The following is a 17285-nucleotide window of genomic DNA, read 5'->3' as shown; positions in this document are numbered from 1 at the left end:
CGCACAGTGGGTGCGACGTTCATATTTCACCGCTGTCGTCTCAGACGCAGTTATTAACTGACGCAATGAACCAAGATACCCTCTAGCCTGCATAACAGTTGGTTCCAACCGACATGGATTGTTAGCTGTTTGACACGTCACGGGCATAAAGCAAACTATAAGATTATTAAGGTGTCATGAAACTATCACAACAACCAAGCAGGCCCCATTGAAAGACATACATTCCGAACTGGACTTGCACGCTTCAAATGCTTGATATAATGCATACCCATGTGAGACAGAAACGTGCATGCATGAGTTTTTACCCGCGCTTCGTCCGTCCGATAGGAGTCACTTGCAGCTTCCAACATTTTCGACAGTCCTCATCAAGAACTGGTTACTCAAGACTCAACCATCATCGGATACTTGGGTAAAGTTGTAACTTATCCGAAACCAAAAGCAGGTTAACATAGGATCTTTGCAACAAAAATGTCTTTCCGAAGAAAACTGATTCAAAAATATCTTTATCATCTATATCAAATGCTTCATAAAAAGCTGGTCGGGAAATATATTTATTTTTGGACATGAACATTCAGATACACGTTACCTTGGTTACATAGAAAATAATATTTGTAGTTGTGCTGAGACTGTATGACAATGTGTCGTCATGGGCATATAAAACGGAATAAAATTCCTTTGGCTAACGAACAGTGAGAAAGATAAGACGTTTAAATTGCATACGGCAAGTGAGGTACGTATGTGTATAGTGTTACAAAATGTCTAGCAAATGGCATCGCCGTGTAACAAGTCAACATTACATCACACTGCAGTGTGGTCACTATTCATCATTTAAAATTAATTTCTAAATGTAAGAACAAATATATAGAGAGAATAATGTTTATAATAGTGTCACATGTTATATACACTTCATACTAAAACACGTACACAAACAATAAAATAAAACATTCGACCAGGTATGGCCTACGAGACACTAGTCAAAAAAGCACATATAATTATGACATATACTCACACAATATTTAAAGTTAAGATTGGGTTATGAACACGCACGCACGCACGCGCACACACACGCCAAATTAACTTACACAGTCACGCACGCAATCATACACAAACACGTAGACACGCCACACACCCACACGCCACACCCCCACCTCCACACACACACACGAAAAAACGCACGCACGCACACACATACACACACACCATAAGTGCATTACACACACACACACACACACATACACACACACGCCAAATTAACTTACACAGTCACGCACGCAATCATACACAAACACGTAGACACCCCCCACCCCCACACCCCACACCCCCACCTCCACACACACACGAAAAAACGCACGCACGCACACACATACACACACACCATAAGCGCATTACACACACACACACACACACACACACACACACACACACACACACACCGAACACAGAGGTGCATTTATCCTCACCGACACTAAACATAAACATTACAAGTATAATATTAAATATTAATCACAAGCAGAAATACTACTATTCGCAAGCATAATACCGTACATGAAGAAAAGCGCACACAGAATATAATGAGTGTCAAGCGCCTTTGGAACAGTTGATGAATTAACCTACAGAGAGTATAACACCCGTGTTCACATCCGAGTAATGTAATACATTTCTCGGTTGAAGATAAGTTTAAGAAATCTGGCATACATTCACATATAACGTTCATTACATCATAACGTAAATCATCATGTTAAAATCAATTAAAAAGTGACCTCAGTCAATATATGCACACAATGTGTAAAATGTAATAAATATCATGCTTCCCGTTGTATATAGATACTAATGCCAACAGAATAACATTTTATCAATTGACCTTTGGTTTCAACGATTAAATTCTTTTGATGCGACGTATTGAGAAATCACATTGAAAGAATATAGAACTTGTCAAACTTCTAAAATGCCACATAGAGATATATAATCAACTGAGTGAATGTTGGTGTCAACACTAATTGGGATAAAGCACTGGTGGAGGGAATGAGAGTTGGTGTCAACACTAATTGGGATAAAGCACTGGTGGAGGGAGTGAGAGTTGGTGTCAACACTAATTGGGATAAAGCACTGGTGGAGGGAATGAGAGTTGGTGTCAACACTAATTGGGATAAAGCACTGGTGGAGTGAGTGAGAGTTGGTGTCAACACTAATTGGGATAAAGCACTGGTGGAGTGAGTGAGAGTTGGTGTCAACACTAATTGGGATAAAGCACTAGTGGAGGGAGGGAGAGTTGGTGTCAACACCAAGCGTGATTTATCAGTAATCAGTAAACGCGCTATGGTGTCACTGGATTGTCTGGTCCATCACTGGATTGTCTGGTTAGGACTCGCTTGTTTGCAGGCCGCTGTCGTATGGCAGGAGTCAGGCTAGAAAAACACTTACTTTTTGTGCAAATTGTTGTCTGTGGCGTGTGCTACAGGTAGAGCAGGAGTGGCTGACCCTTTTCTCAAACACCTGGTGTCATCACTGATTTTCAGGGATCCATTCATATAATTATATTATTGTCAACCCTATTTTGTAGTATGACTGGTTATTTACTGGCGTGGACGTTATACATTTAATTCTGCGCGTCTAGTCTACTGCCTCGTATGAAGACGCAATTGAAACATTACTCCTAAAACTATAGTTAAATCGTGTTACCTCAAACTGTATACACACCAGTGTATGTATATTCGTCACTTTGCTAGCATCGTTTAGCTGTTGTCTCGTGCATATCATATATTTATTTCTAACTACTACTGATCGATGAACACTTAAACCTGTGTATTAGATGTAAACAACCACATATCGCGTTGTCATTTTGTAGCTTCCGGTTACATTAGAGACTGCAGCTTTTGTAAACGTACTAGAAATTCTTGGAATGGTGAACGTAACTTTGATAATCTAGACAATGAATGAGTGAGTGTGGTTTAACGCTTCTACAAGAATTATTTCAGTAATATCATGGTGGGCTACACAAAGAAAGGCTTCACACATAATACCAATCGTTATGAATAGAAACGGATTTTTTGCATGAAAACGAACGTTTTAACAACTATGCTTCACTAACGTCTCTGTAATGTTTTAATCTCACTGAAGCTATTGCATTTCGTGTTTAGAAAGAAAGGTGTAGATAGAGATATTATATAATGCTATATATAATGATATATAAATCAAAGTGAATTATTAAGATATAAAATAAATTAAAATATATTCATTAAATAATAAGTACCATCGCTGTAGAAGAGGTTTACGGGCTATAATACCGTTGATTGGTTTCTACCTGAGACCAGTATGACGCAGACGAATAAATACCCATCGAAAAAACATAAAAGTCACTAAAGAATATAACAATAGTATAATAATTACCTTAATAATAACAGTGAAAATTGATACGTAGCACTATATACATATTAAAGAGATATGATCTAATTCTGGAGCTAATATGGACGATTTGACGGGAGCGCCCTCTGGTTGCCTCGTGGAGAGAAGCCGCCGATGCGTACGGACTTGATGGAGCGGGGTCGGTTGTCGATGTAGCCGTCATCTGAAACATCATCCGGCTATCACCAAGACATAATGCTAACATGTGAGCGTATACGGATCCTAGGCCCCGTTCCACAAAGCGATCTTAGCACAAAGGCGATCGTAAGGCCGCTTTGAGGAACGGGGTCCAGTGGAGATGCTGGGCTAGAATGTGGATATGGCAGATCGGAAACCACGTACAGTTGTAGAGTAAACTACGGTTATAACGAACTCAAAGGGATCACTAATTTTAGTTCGTAATAACCGTAGTTCGTTACAAGCATATATGCATCATATATACAGCAAATGGTCGGGACATAAAAATAGCTCGCTATATGCGTCAGTTCAATTATTAACCAATACACATCTTTAAAATTTGATTTAGATGTGTCATAGCTTGCCGCTAAGTTTGTTGTCAGCAATATTCCAGCTTTTTGACGGTGGCCTGTAAATAATCGAGTTTGGACCAGACAATTTAGTGATTGGTGTTGCGGGCAACGATCCACACCGTCAGTGGACGAGTACGCGGAGTTAACTTCGTCACCTTACTACCCGATCCATTTGGTTGCCTGTTTCGACCAGCATATAGGTTGCGGGGGGACTATTCTATTCTAAATTCATTTAGCTTGGAGTGTACGGGGATTTGGATCTTAAATGATGAAGACATAGAAAACGATAAAATTGAGAGAGTGAAGGAAACGTTATACGTACTGTTATGCCAGAAGTCATCCTTGTAGTCGCCCGAGGCCTGGTAGGTGTTGTTGCGGAACCCGTCATTAGGGGGCGGAGTCCGCAGTCTGCGGGAAGCGCAATGACAATGAATTAATTACATGTCTAACAGCATGGAAGGAGATATTTTTGATTGACTGGTGATGCTAATTTTTGTGTATTGTATACATATTCAGCCTAAGTCAATGGCATATCTATATTTGTTGTGTTCCAATGACAACGGCATTGCATTTGTAAAGTTTTATGAACGTAACATTGATCGATGTCAGTATGTACATGTATTCGTAAATCGTGCTTCTGTAAATAATTATATGCAACCAGCATAATGCTTTGAATACTTCCTTAGTATACATTGTACATCAAGGTAAAACTGTTCAGGTCTAGAACAGCCTCATAGGCGTTGTTTAACGCCCAACCCAGATGAATTACAGATTGATGACGATGGTCTCTAAATAATTGAGTTTGGACCAGGAAATATACACAGTCATTAATATCATGAGCATCGATCTAGGCAATTGGGATACGATGACATGTATCAAACAAGTAATCGTGCCTTGCCACCCGATCCCGTTAGTCGCCTCTTACGACAAGCATGGGTTTTTGACGACCAATTCTAGCCCGGGGTCTCTAACATAATGATCCTAAAGTGATGACTCCAGGTGTTCGCTCATGCTGATAACTTGGTTTACATACAGGCAGCTTCACCACGAGCATCCTCAAAGAATGTTACACTCAGAGCTCGGAAATATCTCCGTCATGGTTTGATCCGCGCTCAAAAAGGGGTCTGGTATTTACTCTCATTTCGTGTGCGTGTTACCATTAACAAATAACAAACATAACTAAGACAAAATTGTTATAGATGAACAACTTCTTTATTACAATTGGGCGACGTTTCGGTGTAGATTCTAACACCGTTATCAAGCAAATGATGACAATTGTAATAAAGAAGTTGCTCATCCATAACAATTTTGTATCAATACCGTAGTCACCCTACTTACTGGCCGTAATCTGGACCCTCGGGCCTGGGACGGACCTGATTTGGTTGATCCCTGTTGGAAAATAAACCAAAGTCATTTATTTACATCCAAATCGCGCAAGAGCCACTACTTTTGACTTTATTTAAACCTTTTCAACATGGCAGACTATCAAAATTGCAAACAGCAAATAAAACAAACACAAAGCGAGTTTGAGATGCATGAGATATTGATATTTCATGGTAACAGAAATCAGTGTGATATATTATATCTAATACTTTATTTTAGCCGGAGTGAAGAACTTATAATTGTCTGTAATATTGAAGAAAAATGTGTCGTGATTGTCAAGACCACGTCAACAATAATTAGCTGTGAAAGGAATAATTATCCCTGTGTACATCGTATTCATTTCTTTTTAACTACTTAGTGATGTCAAATGTAACTGGACTCTCCCTCTGCCAAAGTTTCTATGTCAGACCGAATTGACTAACACGAGGCTAATAATGAACGCCCAATCAAATTACTATCACCCACGAACGTAAGTTATGTTGGAGATAGGAGATATTGAGATAGGGAATCACTTCCCGCATCAGGCTATGGCGGCAAATGGGTCCAGTGTATTTGTCGTAATAGAACGATATATATAAGCACGGATAGTAATAGATCAAAGACGGTAAATCATTTTAACTCACTGCGATCCCCCACAACAGTTTCCACACATGCCCCCGTCTTGTCCACCTCCGCCTATCCCACCTGATCCGTTGGGTCCCGTGGGACCACAGCATGTGCCGTACTTACAGAACCTATACAAGAAATAGCCTAGCACCAGCAGCAGCAGAAGGACCAGCAGTGCGATCAGAATACCCAACACTGCCGCACCGGCTGGAGTCGAAAATGCGTCAGAAGCAGAAATTACAGCAGCTGTCGTGGTTGTCGTGGTTGTGGTTGTCGTGGTCGTTGTAGTGGTGGTTGTGGCAGGAGTTGTGGTGGTGGTGACGAAGCTCACATAGTATGTTGTCGTTGCAGTACGGGCTGGACTTCCTCCATCGAACGCTATAATTTCCAGTCGACAATCAGCGCAGTCTTTAGTAGCCGGGAAGCGGTTCAGGTATGTTATCCGGCCGTCATTAGTGAATATGACGTTGCTTCCCAGATTGATGCTACTTTGGAGGCGTAAGGTGACGTCATTGTTGGGCGAGGTTAAGTCGGCGTCGGTAGCGGTAATCGTAGCCAGCGTTGTGGGTGGCGTCAACACGTTCTGAGTAATCACGACTGACGTAGGGCTGCCCCCGAAGTCTGGTGTTTGGGTGTTCTGGTCTACAATCGTCACCTGGATGAGAGAAGAACCTGTTGCCCCTTTGTCGTCCGCTACCTCTATTGTCAACGTCGCTGAAGACGGGAAGGCGCCACCATCGACGACGTAGTTGTTACTGATTCTTAGGTTGTCGTTCTCCAGGGTAAATAAGTTGCTGTTGTTTGCGGAATTGAGTGATGGGGACAGAACGATGTCCCCTTCTGGATCTCTAATGGTCAGACCGAGCGCACACGTGGAGCCAAATTGCTGTAAGGATCAACCAGCTTTTAATGTATTAATATGTTAAACTGATCTAACACTTATGGCTTCAATAGACACACTTGCTGAAAACACATTACTTAATATGGAAAGAAATTTGTCGCTTATATCATTTAGAAAATCATATTCTTTTCAATATTCTTTTCGTCAACATAATTAATGTTGCCAATGAACTGACATGTACTTACATTGCCTTCAAACAACGTGCAGGAATGAACAGGTCTGCTGAAGAACGGCGGTTCGTTTACATTGGCGACAGTGAGGGAGACGAAGGCGTTGACGGAGGGGAGAAAGCCGTCGAAGAGGGAGAAGGAGAGGTTTAGACTACTGACAGACTCGGCGTCCAGGAGAGTTGCACCGTTAGCAACTGTGTTTAACCGGACTTGATTGGCTGTAAAATCCAAAATCCAAAATTGTATAATGTATGATGTGGTTGCAGTGGGGGCCCAGATGACCCACTCGTCTGAGGCGCCATATTGTGTTGTACAGAGAGTCCCCAGGAGTGTCTGGATCCTATAATTATTGGTTCAAATCTGACATTCGCTTGATTGGGTCCTATTTCTGCCAGCCCTATACTGTCAAGCTGATGAATTATAATGAAGAGGTACTTATACACGATGCAGTAAAAGATACAAATGAGATAAATTGTTTTTCGATATGTCAAATGTGTTGTAATTCAATGTCGTCGGGAAGAAGAATTATGATATCGTCTTGCATGACTGTGTCAAAGGTAAATTATTTTTAGCCAGCATAATAAATCATTTACACAAAATATATGTCACTTTGCAAAGTGAAACAAAACTAAACTAACGGGCAAAAGAAAGTATACACATGATTATTCACACTTCATTACTATGTACAGTGAAATTACGACCTTGAGACGTACCTTGAGACGCCACGTGTGCATCACTAGCCTACTGAGATACCATGCCGCAGTTTAACATGAATACCCCACTCAGACACAGTATACTGACTCCAAGTCCTTGTTTTAGCCCCTTAACATGCGCCAGACACGATAACAACAAGTACCATCTTATAACGTCTCTTGGTATGAAGCGAGCGGGGATCGAACCCCGGACCTTCCGCTCTCATGGAGACGGTCACACCTGTTGTGAGACACTCATTGATATGGTACATGTAATACCGCCTATGATACCCCTATCAAGTACATCACCATCGAATAACGATTTCTTGTCTGTTTCATATCTACAACCATCAAACATGGGTGTTTACGTCTTTTGCCCATTAACTCAAACACAAAACTTAAAATTAGCAGAACACTTGATGGCTAACCTTAAATATCGATTCTCTACATCCAACACCAACAAGACTTACTTCCGGCGTTATATATGAACTTGGATGCCTCGGAAACAGGATTGACACTGAAGACTGGGGCTATTGTCTGGAAGATGTCAGGGTCAGATATGGTCAGCGTAGTTATCAGTGTCCCGGCCGGTGAGTCTTCATTCAGGGTGACGTTGAGTGGGAGGTTCAGTACTGCGGGACGACTGTTCATGTCTGGTGCAGTGTAAAAGTAAACAGTAAACGTTGTTATCCATATACCGTAAACTACGGTTATTACGAACTTAAAGGGACCAATAAGTTTAATTCGTTATAAGCGTAGTTCGTTATAAGCATATGTACAACATCTATACAGACAATGGACGGCACCAACAAACAGTTCGTTATATCGACTGTTCGTTATAAACGTAGTTTACTATAGTCCAAGATCAATGAGTGAAGAGCAATTTATACGATGATCATAGGACATGGTTTTACAGTAAACTGCGTTTATAACGAACACGCTTATAACGAACAGTCGGATATAACGATCTGTTTCTTGGTGCCATCCATTTTCTTATAGATGTTGTACATATGCTTATAACGAACTACGCTTATAACGAATTAAACTTATTGGTCCCTTTGAGTTCGTTATAACCGTAGTTTACTGTACGCAATCTGCAGCATAGTTTGCGTTACAAACAAGGAGTCGGGAGCCTGATGGTGTTTCTGCCACTGGTCGGGAAGATGAGGCGATTCGTCACACCGTACAGCCCTTCAGCTAACTACATATGTTTATCTACTGTATGGGGCCTTGCGGGGTTCGGCGGTTCTTATTCACGAGCCGACAGTTATTCGTATGTCCTCCCACACATTCGCAGTTTGTATTTATTTTAAACATACGCACCTACATAAAGTGTGTGTATATGAATGAATATACTTACTGATGAAGTTGACAGTGATGGTGAGGGGGCCGACGACGTGGTTACCGTCGCTGACGTTGACTCTAAGCGTCACTGGCGTGACGGTTGCCGTTCTGAGGTCCTTGGCGGCCGAAATTACTCCATCCTCTACAGACGATAATTGAAGTGAGTGAGATGGGTTAGATATCCCGGCCACATCACATGGGGGTCACCAAGAATGGGGAATCGAACCCGGGTCTTTGGCGTGACGTGGAAACGCTTTAACCACTAAACTAACCCACAATCTCGATATATGAGAAGCATACAGGAAAAATGGATGTGTTTTTTCGCCGTGAAATCTATGTCAATCTATTTCCAAAATGATCATGTATTGAATACAGTTCATGTGTTTGGGCCTATGGCCTTTCACACAACAAAGATTTGAAGTTTGAATACACCGATTGATCTAAAGAATATGATATTATATATAAAATCCTACTTGCTTAGTGTTCAAGTGTCAGTTGAAGCCGTAGGTCGAAAAAGGGAACATGAAAAAGCTTGTACTTACGCTGACTGATCTGGAAGTAGTCAACTGTGGATGGGTCGACGGTCAACACATATGTAATGGGATCTGTCTCGTTGTCGGTCACTTGAACATCGAACACGAGACTCCCCACAGGCCCGTTCCTAGCGTCTAGGGTCACCGTCACTAGAAACGTAGATCAGTGTATATTAACATATCTAACACACATAGAAAGGATGTTGGTCAGTGGTTGTTTTTTTTTTGTCACAGCGGAAAATATACAAAGACTTACAGATGGAATCGTTTTGTTTGCTTGTTATAACGCCGCACTCAGCAATATTCAAGCTATACGACGCCGGTTTGTAAATAATTGAGTCTGGACCAGACGATCTAGTGATAACATCATAATTATCGATTTACGCAGTTTGGATATGACGACATCTTTGTGTCACATCAATCAAGTCAGCGAGCCCATCCGACCATGTTCGCCTCTTACGACAAGCATGGATAGCTGTATATCAAATAAAAGATTAAAACCACTTATGTATGTAGTTAAGGTACCACGAGGTTACGTGGGGGCACGGGTGGCCCAGTCGTCTATGGCGCCGCGATTCGTTGTGCAGAGTTGCGTCCATTGGGCATGCCAGAAACCTATGATTGTGGGTTCGAATCCCAGTTCGCCCCGATTATATTTCTAGGTTTGTTAGCACCATACCCGTGATCGTGGGTTCCATCAAAGTGGGAAACGTCTGAGACCTGCATCACTTCGGGTTTTCCTCCCACATTAACCTGACACGCCGCGATATAACTGGAATACTGCGTCGTTAAACCCAACCCACTCACTCCAGTAAATAAACGTTGTACATGAAAAATCCGACTACTTATAACATGGTAGATAAAAAAGGAAACACATACCTTTTGTCCATAAAACAGTTTGTTATTTCATAATAGTCGAGTATCTAAACGGTTATTAAAACATCGTAGACGAGTTTCACAGCCGGTGACATATGACCCGGTAGATAAGTAACCAAAGGTGGTATAGAAGAATCTGCATGCCATATCAAAACGGTAGGATAGTTCATGCTAATTCTGACGTAGAAGATGAGTAACATCATGGTTTTAGGATAAAGACGTTAGAATTGTTTATTATGACGTTGTCGATGATTAACATCATGGTTTTAGGATATAGGCGTTATCAGAATTGTATATTATAACGTGGTCGATGAGTAACATGATGGTTTTAGGATAAAGACGTTAGAATTGTTTATTATGACGTGGTTGATGAGTAACCAAATGGTTTTAGGATAAAGACGTCCGAACTGTTTATTATGACGTGGTCGATGAGTAACATTATGGTTTTAGGATAAAAGCGTTATCAGAATTGTTTATTATGACGTGGTCGATGAGTAACATCATGGTTTTAGAATAAAGACGTTATCAGAATTGTTTATTATGACGTGACGTGGTAGATGAGTAACATCATGGTTTTAAGAGAAAGGCGTTATCAGAATTGTTTATTATGACATGGTCGATGAGTAACATCATGGTTTTAGGATAAAGGGGTTATCAGAATTGTTTATTATGACGTTGTCGATGAGTAACATCATGGTTTTAGGATAAATGGGTTATCAGAATTGTTTATTATAACGTGGTCGATGAGTAACATGATGGTTTTAGGATAATGAAGTCATCGGATTTGTTTATTATGACGTGGTAGATGAGTAGCATCATGGTTTAAGGATAAAGACGTCATCAGAATTGTTTATTATGACATGCTTGATTAGTAACATCATGGTTTTAGGATAAAGGGGTTATCAGAATTGTTCATTATGACGTGGTAGATGAGTAGCATCATGGTTTAAGGATAAAGACGTCATCAGAATTGTTTATTATGACATGCTTGATTAGTAACATCATGGTTTTAGGATAAAGACGTCATCAGAATTGTTTATTATGACATGCTTGATTAGTAACATCATGGTTTTAGAATAAAGGGATTATCAGAATTGTATATTATGACGTGGTCGATGAGTAACATCATGGTTTTAAGATAAAGGCGTTATCAGAATTGTTTATCGTGACGTGGTCGAAGAGTAACGTCATGGTTTTAGGGTAATGACGTTAGAAATGTTTTTTATGTCGTAGTCGATGAGTAATATCATGGTTTTAGTATAAAAGGGGTTATCAGAAAAAAAATTATGACGTTGTCGATGAGTAACATCATGGTTTTAGGATAAAGACGTCTGAACTGCTTATGATGACGTGGTAGATGAGTAAAATCATGGCTTTAGGATAAAGACGTCATCAGAATTGTTTATTATGACATGGTTGAGTAGTAACATCGCGGTTTTAGGATAAAGGCGTTAGAATTGTTTATTATGACGTTGTCGATGAGTAACATCATGGTTTTAGGATAAAGGGGTTATCAGAATTGTTTATTATGTCATGGTCGATGAGTAACATCATGGTTTTAAGATAAAGACGTTAGAATCGTTTATTATAACGTTGTCCATGAGTAACATCATGATTTTAGGATAATGACGTCATCGGAATTGTTTATTATGACGTGGAAGATGAGTAGCATCATGGTTTTAGAATAAAGACGTCATCAGAATTGTTTATTATGACATGGTTGATAAGTAACATCATAGTTGTAGGATAAAGGGATTATCAGAATTGTATATTATGACGTTGTCGATGAGTAATATGATGGTTTTGGGTTAAAGGCGTTATCAGAATTGTTTATTATGACGTGGTCGATGAGTAACATCATGGTTTTAGGATAAAAACGTTAGAATTTTTTAGTATGACGTGGTTGATGAGTAACCAAATGGTTTTAGGATAAAGACGTCCGAACTGTTTATTATGACGTGGTCGATGAGTAACATTATGGTTTTAGGATAAAAGCGTTATCAGAATTGTTTATTATGACGTGGTCGATGAGTAACATCATGGTTTTAGAATAAAGACGTTATCAGAATTGTTTATTATGACGTGGTAGATGAGTAACATCATGGTTTTAAGAGAAAGGCGTTATCAGAATTGTTTATTATGACATGGTCGATGAGTAACATCATGGTTTTAGGATAAAGGGGTTATCAGAATTGTTTATTATGACGTTGTCGATGAGTAACATCATGGTTTTAGGATAAAGGGGTTATGAGAATTGTTTATTATAACGTGGTCGATGAGTAACATGATGGTTTTAGGATAATGAAGTCATCGGATTTGTTTATTATGACGTGGTAGATGAGTAGCATCATGGTTTAAGGATAAAGACGTCCTCAGAATTGTTTATTATGACATGCTTGATTAGTAACATCATGGTTTTAGGATAAAGGGGTTATCAGAATTGTTCATTATGACGTGGTAGATGAGTAGCATCATGGTTTAAGGATAAAGACGTCATCAGAATTGTTTATTATGACATGCTTGATTAGTAACATCATGGTTTTAGGATAAAGGGATTATCAGAATTGTATATTATGACGTGGTCGATGAGTAACATCATGGTTTTAAGATAAAGGCGTTATCAGAATTGTTTATCGTGACGTGGTCGAAGAGTAACGTCATGGTTTTAGGGTAATGACGTTAGAAATGTTTTTTATGTCGTAGTCGATGAGTAATATCATGGTTTTAGTATAAAAGGGGTTATCAGAAAAAAAATTATGACGTTGTCGATGAGTAACATCATGGTTTTAGGATAAAGACGTCTGAACTGCTTATGATGACGTGGTAGATGAGTAAAATCATGGCTTTAGGATAAAGACGTCATCAGAATTGTTTATTATGACATGGTTGAGTAGTAACATCGCGGTTTTAGGATAAAGGCGTTAGAATTGTTTATTATGACGTTGTCGATGAGTAACATCATGGTTTTAGGATAAAGGGGTTATCAGAATTGTTTATTATGTCATGGTCGATGAGTAACATCATGGTTTTAAGATAAAGACATTAGAATCGTTTATTATAACGTTGTCCATGAGTAACATCATGATTTTAGGATAATGACGTCATCGGAATTGTTTATTATGACGTGGAAGATGAGTAGCATCATGGTTTTAGAATAAAGACGTCATCAGAATTGTTTATTATGACATGGTTGATAAGTAACATCATAGTTGTAGGATAAAGGGATTATCAGAATTGTATATTATGACGTTGTCGATGAGTAATATGATGGTTTTGGGTTAAAGGCGTTATCAGAATTGTTTATTATGACGTGGTCGATGAGTAACATCATGGTTTTAGGATAAAAACGTTAGAATTTTTTAGTATGACGTTGTCGATGAGTAACATCGTTGTTTTAGGATAAAGACGTCATCGGAATTGTTTATTATGACAGGGTCGACGAGTAACTACCTGGCTACGTTTGAAGTTGTAGAGAGTAATTACAGAGTTACAAATAACATGATAGAAGAGTTATTAAAACGATCCCTTGTGATGGGAAACATGAGCAAATGATAAGCAGCAATATGGTATATGATGATTATTATTACGGTTACTTGTGCCGAAATGCATGTGTTATTGAACGGTTACATCCTGGTGGTTGAATATAAATAATCGGTTATTTATGTCATGCTAGACGCGTTATTAAAAAATAATAGATGAAAATGGTAGATGTGATTCGGAGCTGTTAGACATCGCATGCATGTGGAGTATAAGCGGTAGATTGCTTCCGATCGGTAGGAGATGAGTTAGGAGGTGAGGTGAGGTGAGGTGAAATTGGGCTTAACGTCGCTTACAAGATTATTGCACTTACATAGCGACGTGCATGTACGTATATGTGTGTGTGGGATGTTGCTTGTTCTAGTCCGGACTGATCCGATTTATAGTGCTAGCTCACTGAGATACCATGCCGCAGTTTAACATGAATATCCCACTCAGACACAGTACACAGACTCCTAGCCGACTAGTTCTTGTTTTAGTCTCTTAATGCCGAGCGCCAGACAGGGGAACAACAAGTACCATCTTATAACGTCTTTTGGTATGACGCGGCCGAGGATCGAACACCGGACCTTCCGCTCTCCGGGTGGGCGGTCTACCACCAGACCACGGAGGCGGTCTAGATGAGTTAGGAATGCTGTATCATGTATCATGTATCATGTAGGTAGATACTGTTGAGACAGTGAATTGGTAACTGAAATTGGTGGAGTAGATGCGAAGAATACATATTTAACTATTTAGCAATGATTCAGCCATATAACGAACAAGCGACCCAGCCCACTGTCTTATCATGAACGGCTGCAAATGTTATAACGAGCAGAAACGACTAAATATATCTGTAGCAGCTACCTCCTGGAAGGCCGGCCACGATGGGAGCCTGGTTGGGGATGATGTCAACCTCCAGTATCTGAGACGCACTCGTAGTGATGGCGTCATTGGCGACACATTGGACCTCGATTCTGTAGGTTCTGATGAGGCTGTAGTCCAGGTTCTGTCCTTGGTTGGGGACGTACACGACGAAGAAATCTGTCAGAGGTAATATATTCAAAGTTAACTGTAAATCAATTATCACCCTAGAGTTTACTGTTACACGTGCATATTGAGTATATTTGCCCCGTATCCTGGCAAGAAAAACCTATTTCGTTTCCAAGCTTAACTCTCAGTATTACTAATTACTTGAGGTAACATTCGACTTCGTCTATTTAAAAGACTACCCGTGAAGATCCGGGGTAGAGTGCGGCGTTAAACAACAAATAAACAAACTAGGCGTTAAACAACAAATAAACAAGCAACTAAACAAACTACTTAGAAGACTGTGGCGCGGATTAACGTCACATAGCAAGTTCATTTAATACTACATTCTTGATCCTTGATAAGAACATTTCAAACTGAAGAGTCTTCCGCAATTTTAGCTCACTGTTACTATGTACTTCCGTCGCAGCCGTTGGGCGGTGTCTGTCACGATGTACAGTTGCAATTTAAGGTGCCAGACGAATAGCATGTTCCGAAGGTCAACTTACTGTTAACATTGTTCAGAAAATTATTACTTATTCTGAACACATCAAAAGGTCCACCGTTGAAGAAGTTATTGTTGTTGTTGACACCGTTGAAGAATACGGTGCCGTCGTTGGTGATGTCGACCAGGTTACACGTGCCACATGTGTTGGAGGGTGTGTTGAATAAATCTGTACAATTGATCAATGCCAGTGTGGTCTGTGCAACGTTATCTTCGTGGAGGTTGACAACTTGGAACGGCGCAATCATAGGCATAGGCATGGCCGCCTGAAAAAGTTGTGATTTCATCATAACATGTAATGAGTGACTGAGTGAGATGTGTTTAACGCCACTTTGAACAGAATTCATGTTCTGTCACGGCGAAACTGACTAGTATTGACATGGTGCTGACAAGCCTCTTTCGAACCGGGACCACTAGACCACGGAGGCGGCCCGTGCCCCCACGACATAAAGAATGACAATGTATCAGATCAATTTACATATTCGTCAGCTTATTAAAATTTCCATAAATGATAAACAATTATTTCAACCATAGTGAGACAAATGTGCTAACTTCATCAGTATTCCAAGACCTGGGGTATCATTTTGGCTCGTCACGCGGAAGACATTAGTTCAAATTCCGACCTAGATACATTGTATTCTGCCAATCTCTCGAGTGTTCCCCAACAGTTATATGGAATAGTTTTCAAAGCTGCGGAAAGCCTTCCCACTCTGCTTAGTTTAAGACATGTCATAGTACGTCAACTTCCTGTCAGACATATTGTTAACATGAGCAAAAGGCTGCATATGTTTCAGCAACTGAAACAACAGAATCTCATGACTAATGGCACACTGGCCACAACAGTTAATTATTTTTAAGCTATGACATGAACTATAACAATAGTATTTCCATGGCTATAAGTCTTACAAATAATACGTACACACAAAACCTTTTCCAAGGTAATTGAGGAACTGAACCCAAAAGGATCAGATCTAGATTTAGAGCAAATTAAATGTGAAGAAAGTGTCGCATTCTACCATCACGGACACGACTGACCTTTGGAGTCAGCTGGCTGTGACGACACATTGTGTTAAATATTACGACTAAACACATTCAAAACGATATAATAATTATTCAAATCAACACGATATAATGGACCAAAATAGTTTTAGTATTTTTACTTCTTATTTTATCAATATAGATATCCATCTGTTTTTAAGACCATATGGATTATTACTGTTATACTGATTGCCATGCACTAATGTTTTCAATTCATCTCAAGGTACTTACTATATCATTAAAGCTTACGATGGACATCAGGGACCCTAGTAGGGTGAACAGTCCTCGGACGTTTAACCATGTTGAAGCCATGTTGGCTGTTGACTCTCGACTGCCACACTCGGGTAGATATTGAATGTTTATGTCGACCTACTGTGTGTAACAAAACCCTCCTTTGTTGCTGTCTATGTGTTCTATTATTGGCCATTTAAGTCTGGATAGATGATCGGCGGGGGATTTCGATTCATTGCAAGCTTCAACTGAATGATCTGTTTATAGGCCGAGAAGCCCCACAAAAGATCTTTTCACTATCAGAATTCAGTTCGTGCCAAATACGTTTGCTTGCATTGATTCAACACATCAGGCTGTAGGATCAGGACATATATACGCCCTTGGGGTATATCAAATTGCAAAATGGTAAAACCAGATATTTATATATTATATTATATTTATATTTTATAAACAAAAGTGATTGAATTAGCTTTAACGACACCTTGAACTGATATTCGGCATATTTGTTACATTTTAACATATTTTTTCA

General features: G+C 39.8%; 1 protein-coding gene across 1 annotated transcript; it reads right to left on the bottom strand.

Moving 5' to 3' along the window:
* Window positions 1-1398: 1398 nt before the first annotated feature.
* On the bottom strand, window positions 1399-16851 carry LOC139464431 (protocadherin-9-like). The gene is made up of 11 exons (XM_071245995.1): window positions 16757-16851; window positions 15492-15753; window positions 14821-14997; window positions 9571-9711; window positions 9045-9170; window positions 8155-8337; window positions 7008-7210; window positions 5939-6807; window positions 5271-5321; window positions 4255-4340; window positions 1399-3565 (listed from the first exon to the last, which is right to left on the bottom strand). The coding sequence occupies exons 1-11, from the start codon at window positions 16835-16837 to the stop codon at window positions 3459-3461; spliced, it is 2286 nt and encodes a 761-aa protein (XP_071102096.1). The 5' UTR covers window positions 16838-16851; the 3' UTR covers window positions 1399-3458.
* Window positions 16852-17285: the final 434 nt, after the last annotated feature.

This window comes from Haliotis cracherodii, unplaced genomic scaffold (genome assembly GCF_022045235.1).
Source record: "Haliotis cracherodii isolate W230 unplaced genomic scaffold, xgHalCrac1.p SCAF_1, whole genome shotgun sequence".
Lineage (NCBI taxonomy): Eukaryota > Metazoa > Mollusca > Gastropoda > Lepetellida > Haliotidae > Haliotis > Haliotis cracherodii.
The sequence above is the reverse complement of the archived record's forward strand: the minus strand, read 5'-3'. Positions and strand labels throughout refer to the sequence as shown.

Excerpts from the sequence above, each read along its gene's own strand:
- LOC139464431 (XM_071245995.1), bottom strand. The coding sequence starts at position 16,837 with ATGGCTTCAACATGGTTAAACGTCCGAGGACTGTTCACCCTACTAGGG. Across the intron at positions 9,171-9,570 it reads CTACTTCCAGATCAGTCAGC|AGGATGGAGTAATTTCGGCC; the intron begins GTAAGTACAAGC and ends TATCGTCTGTAG. Across the intron at positions 3,566-4,254 it reads GGATGACTTCTGGCATAACA|ATGACGGCTACATCGACAAC; the intron begins GTACGTATAACG and ends ATGATGTTTCAG.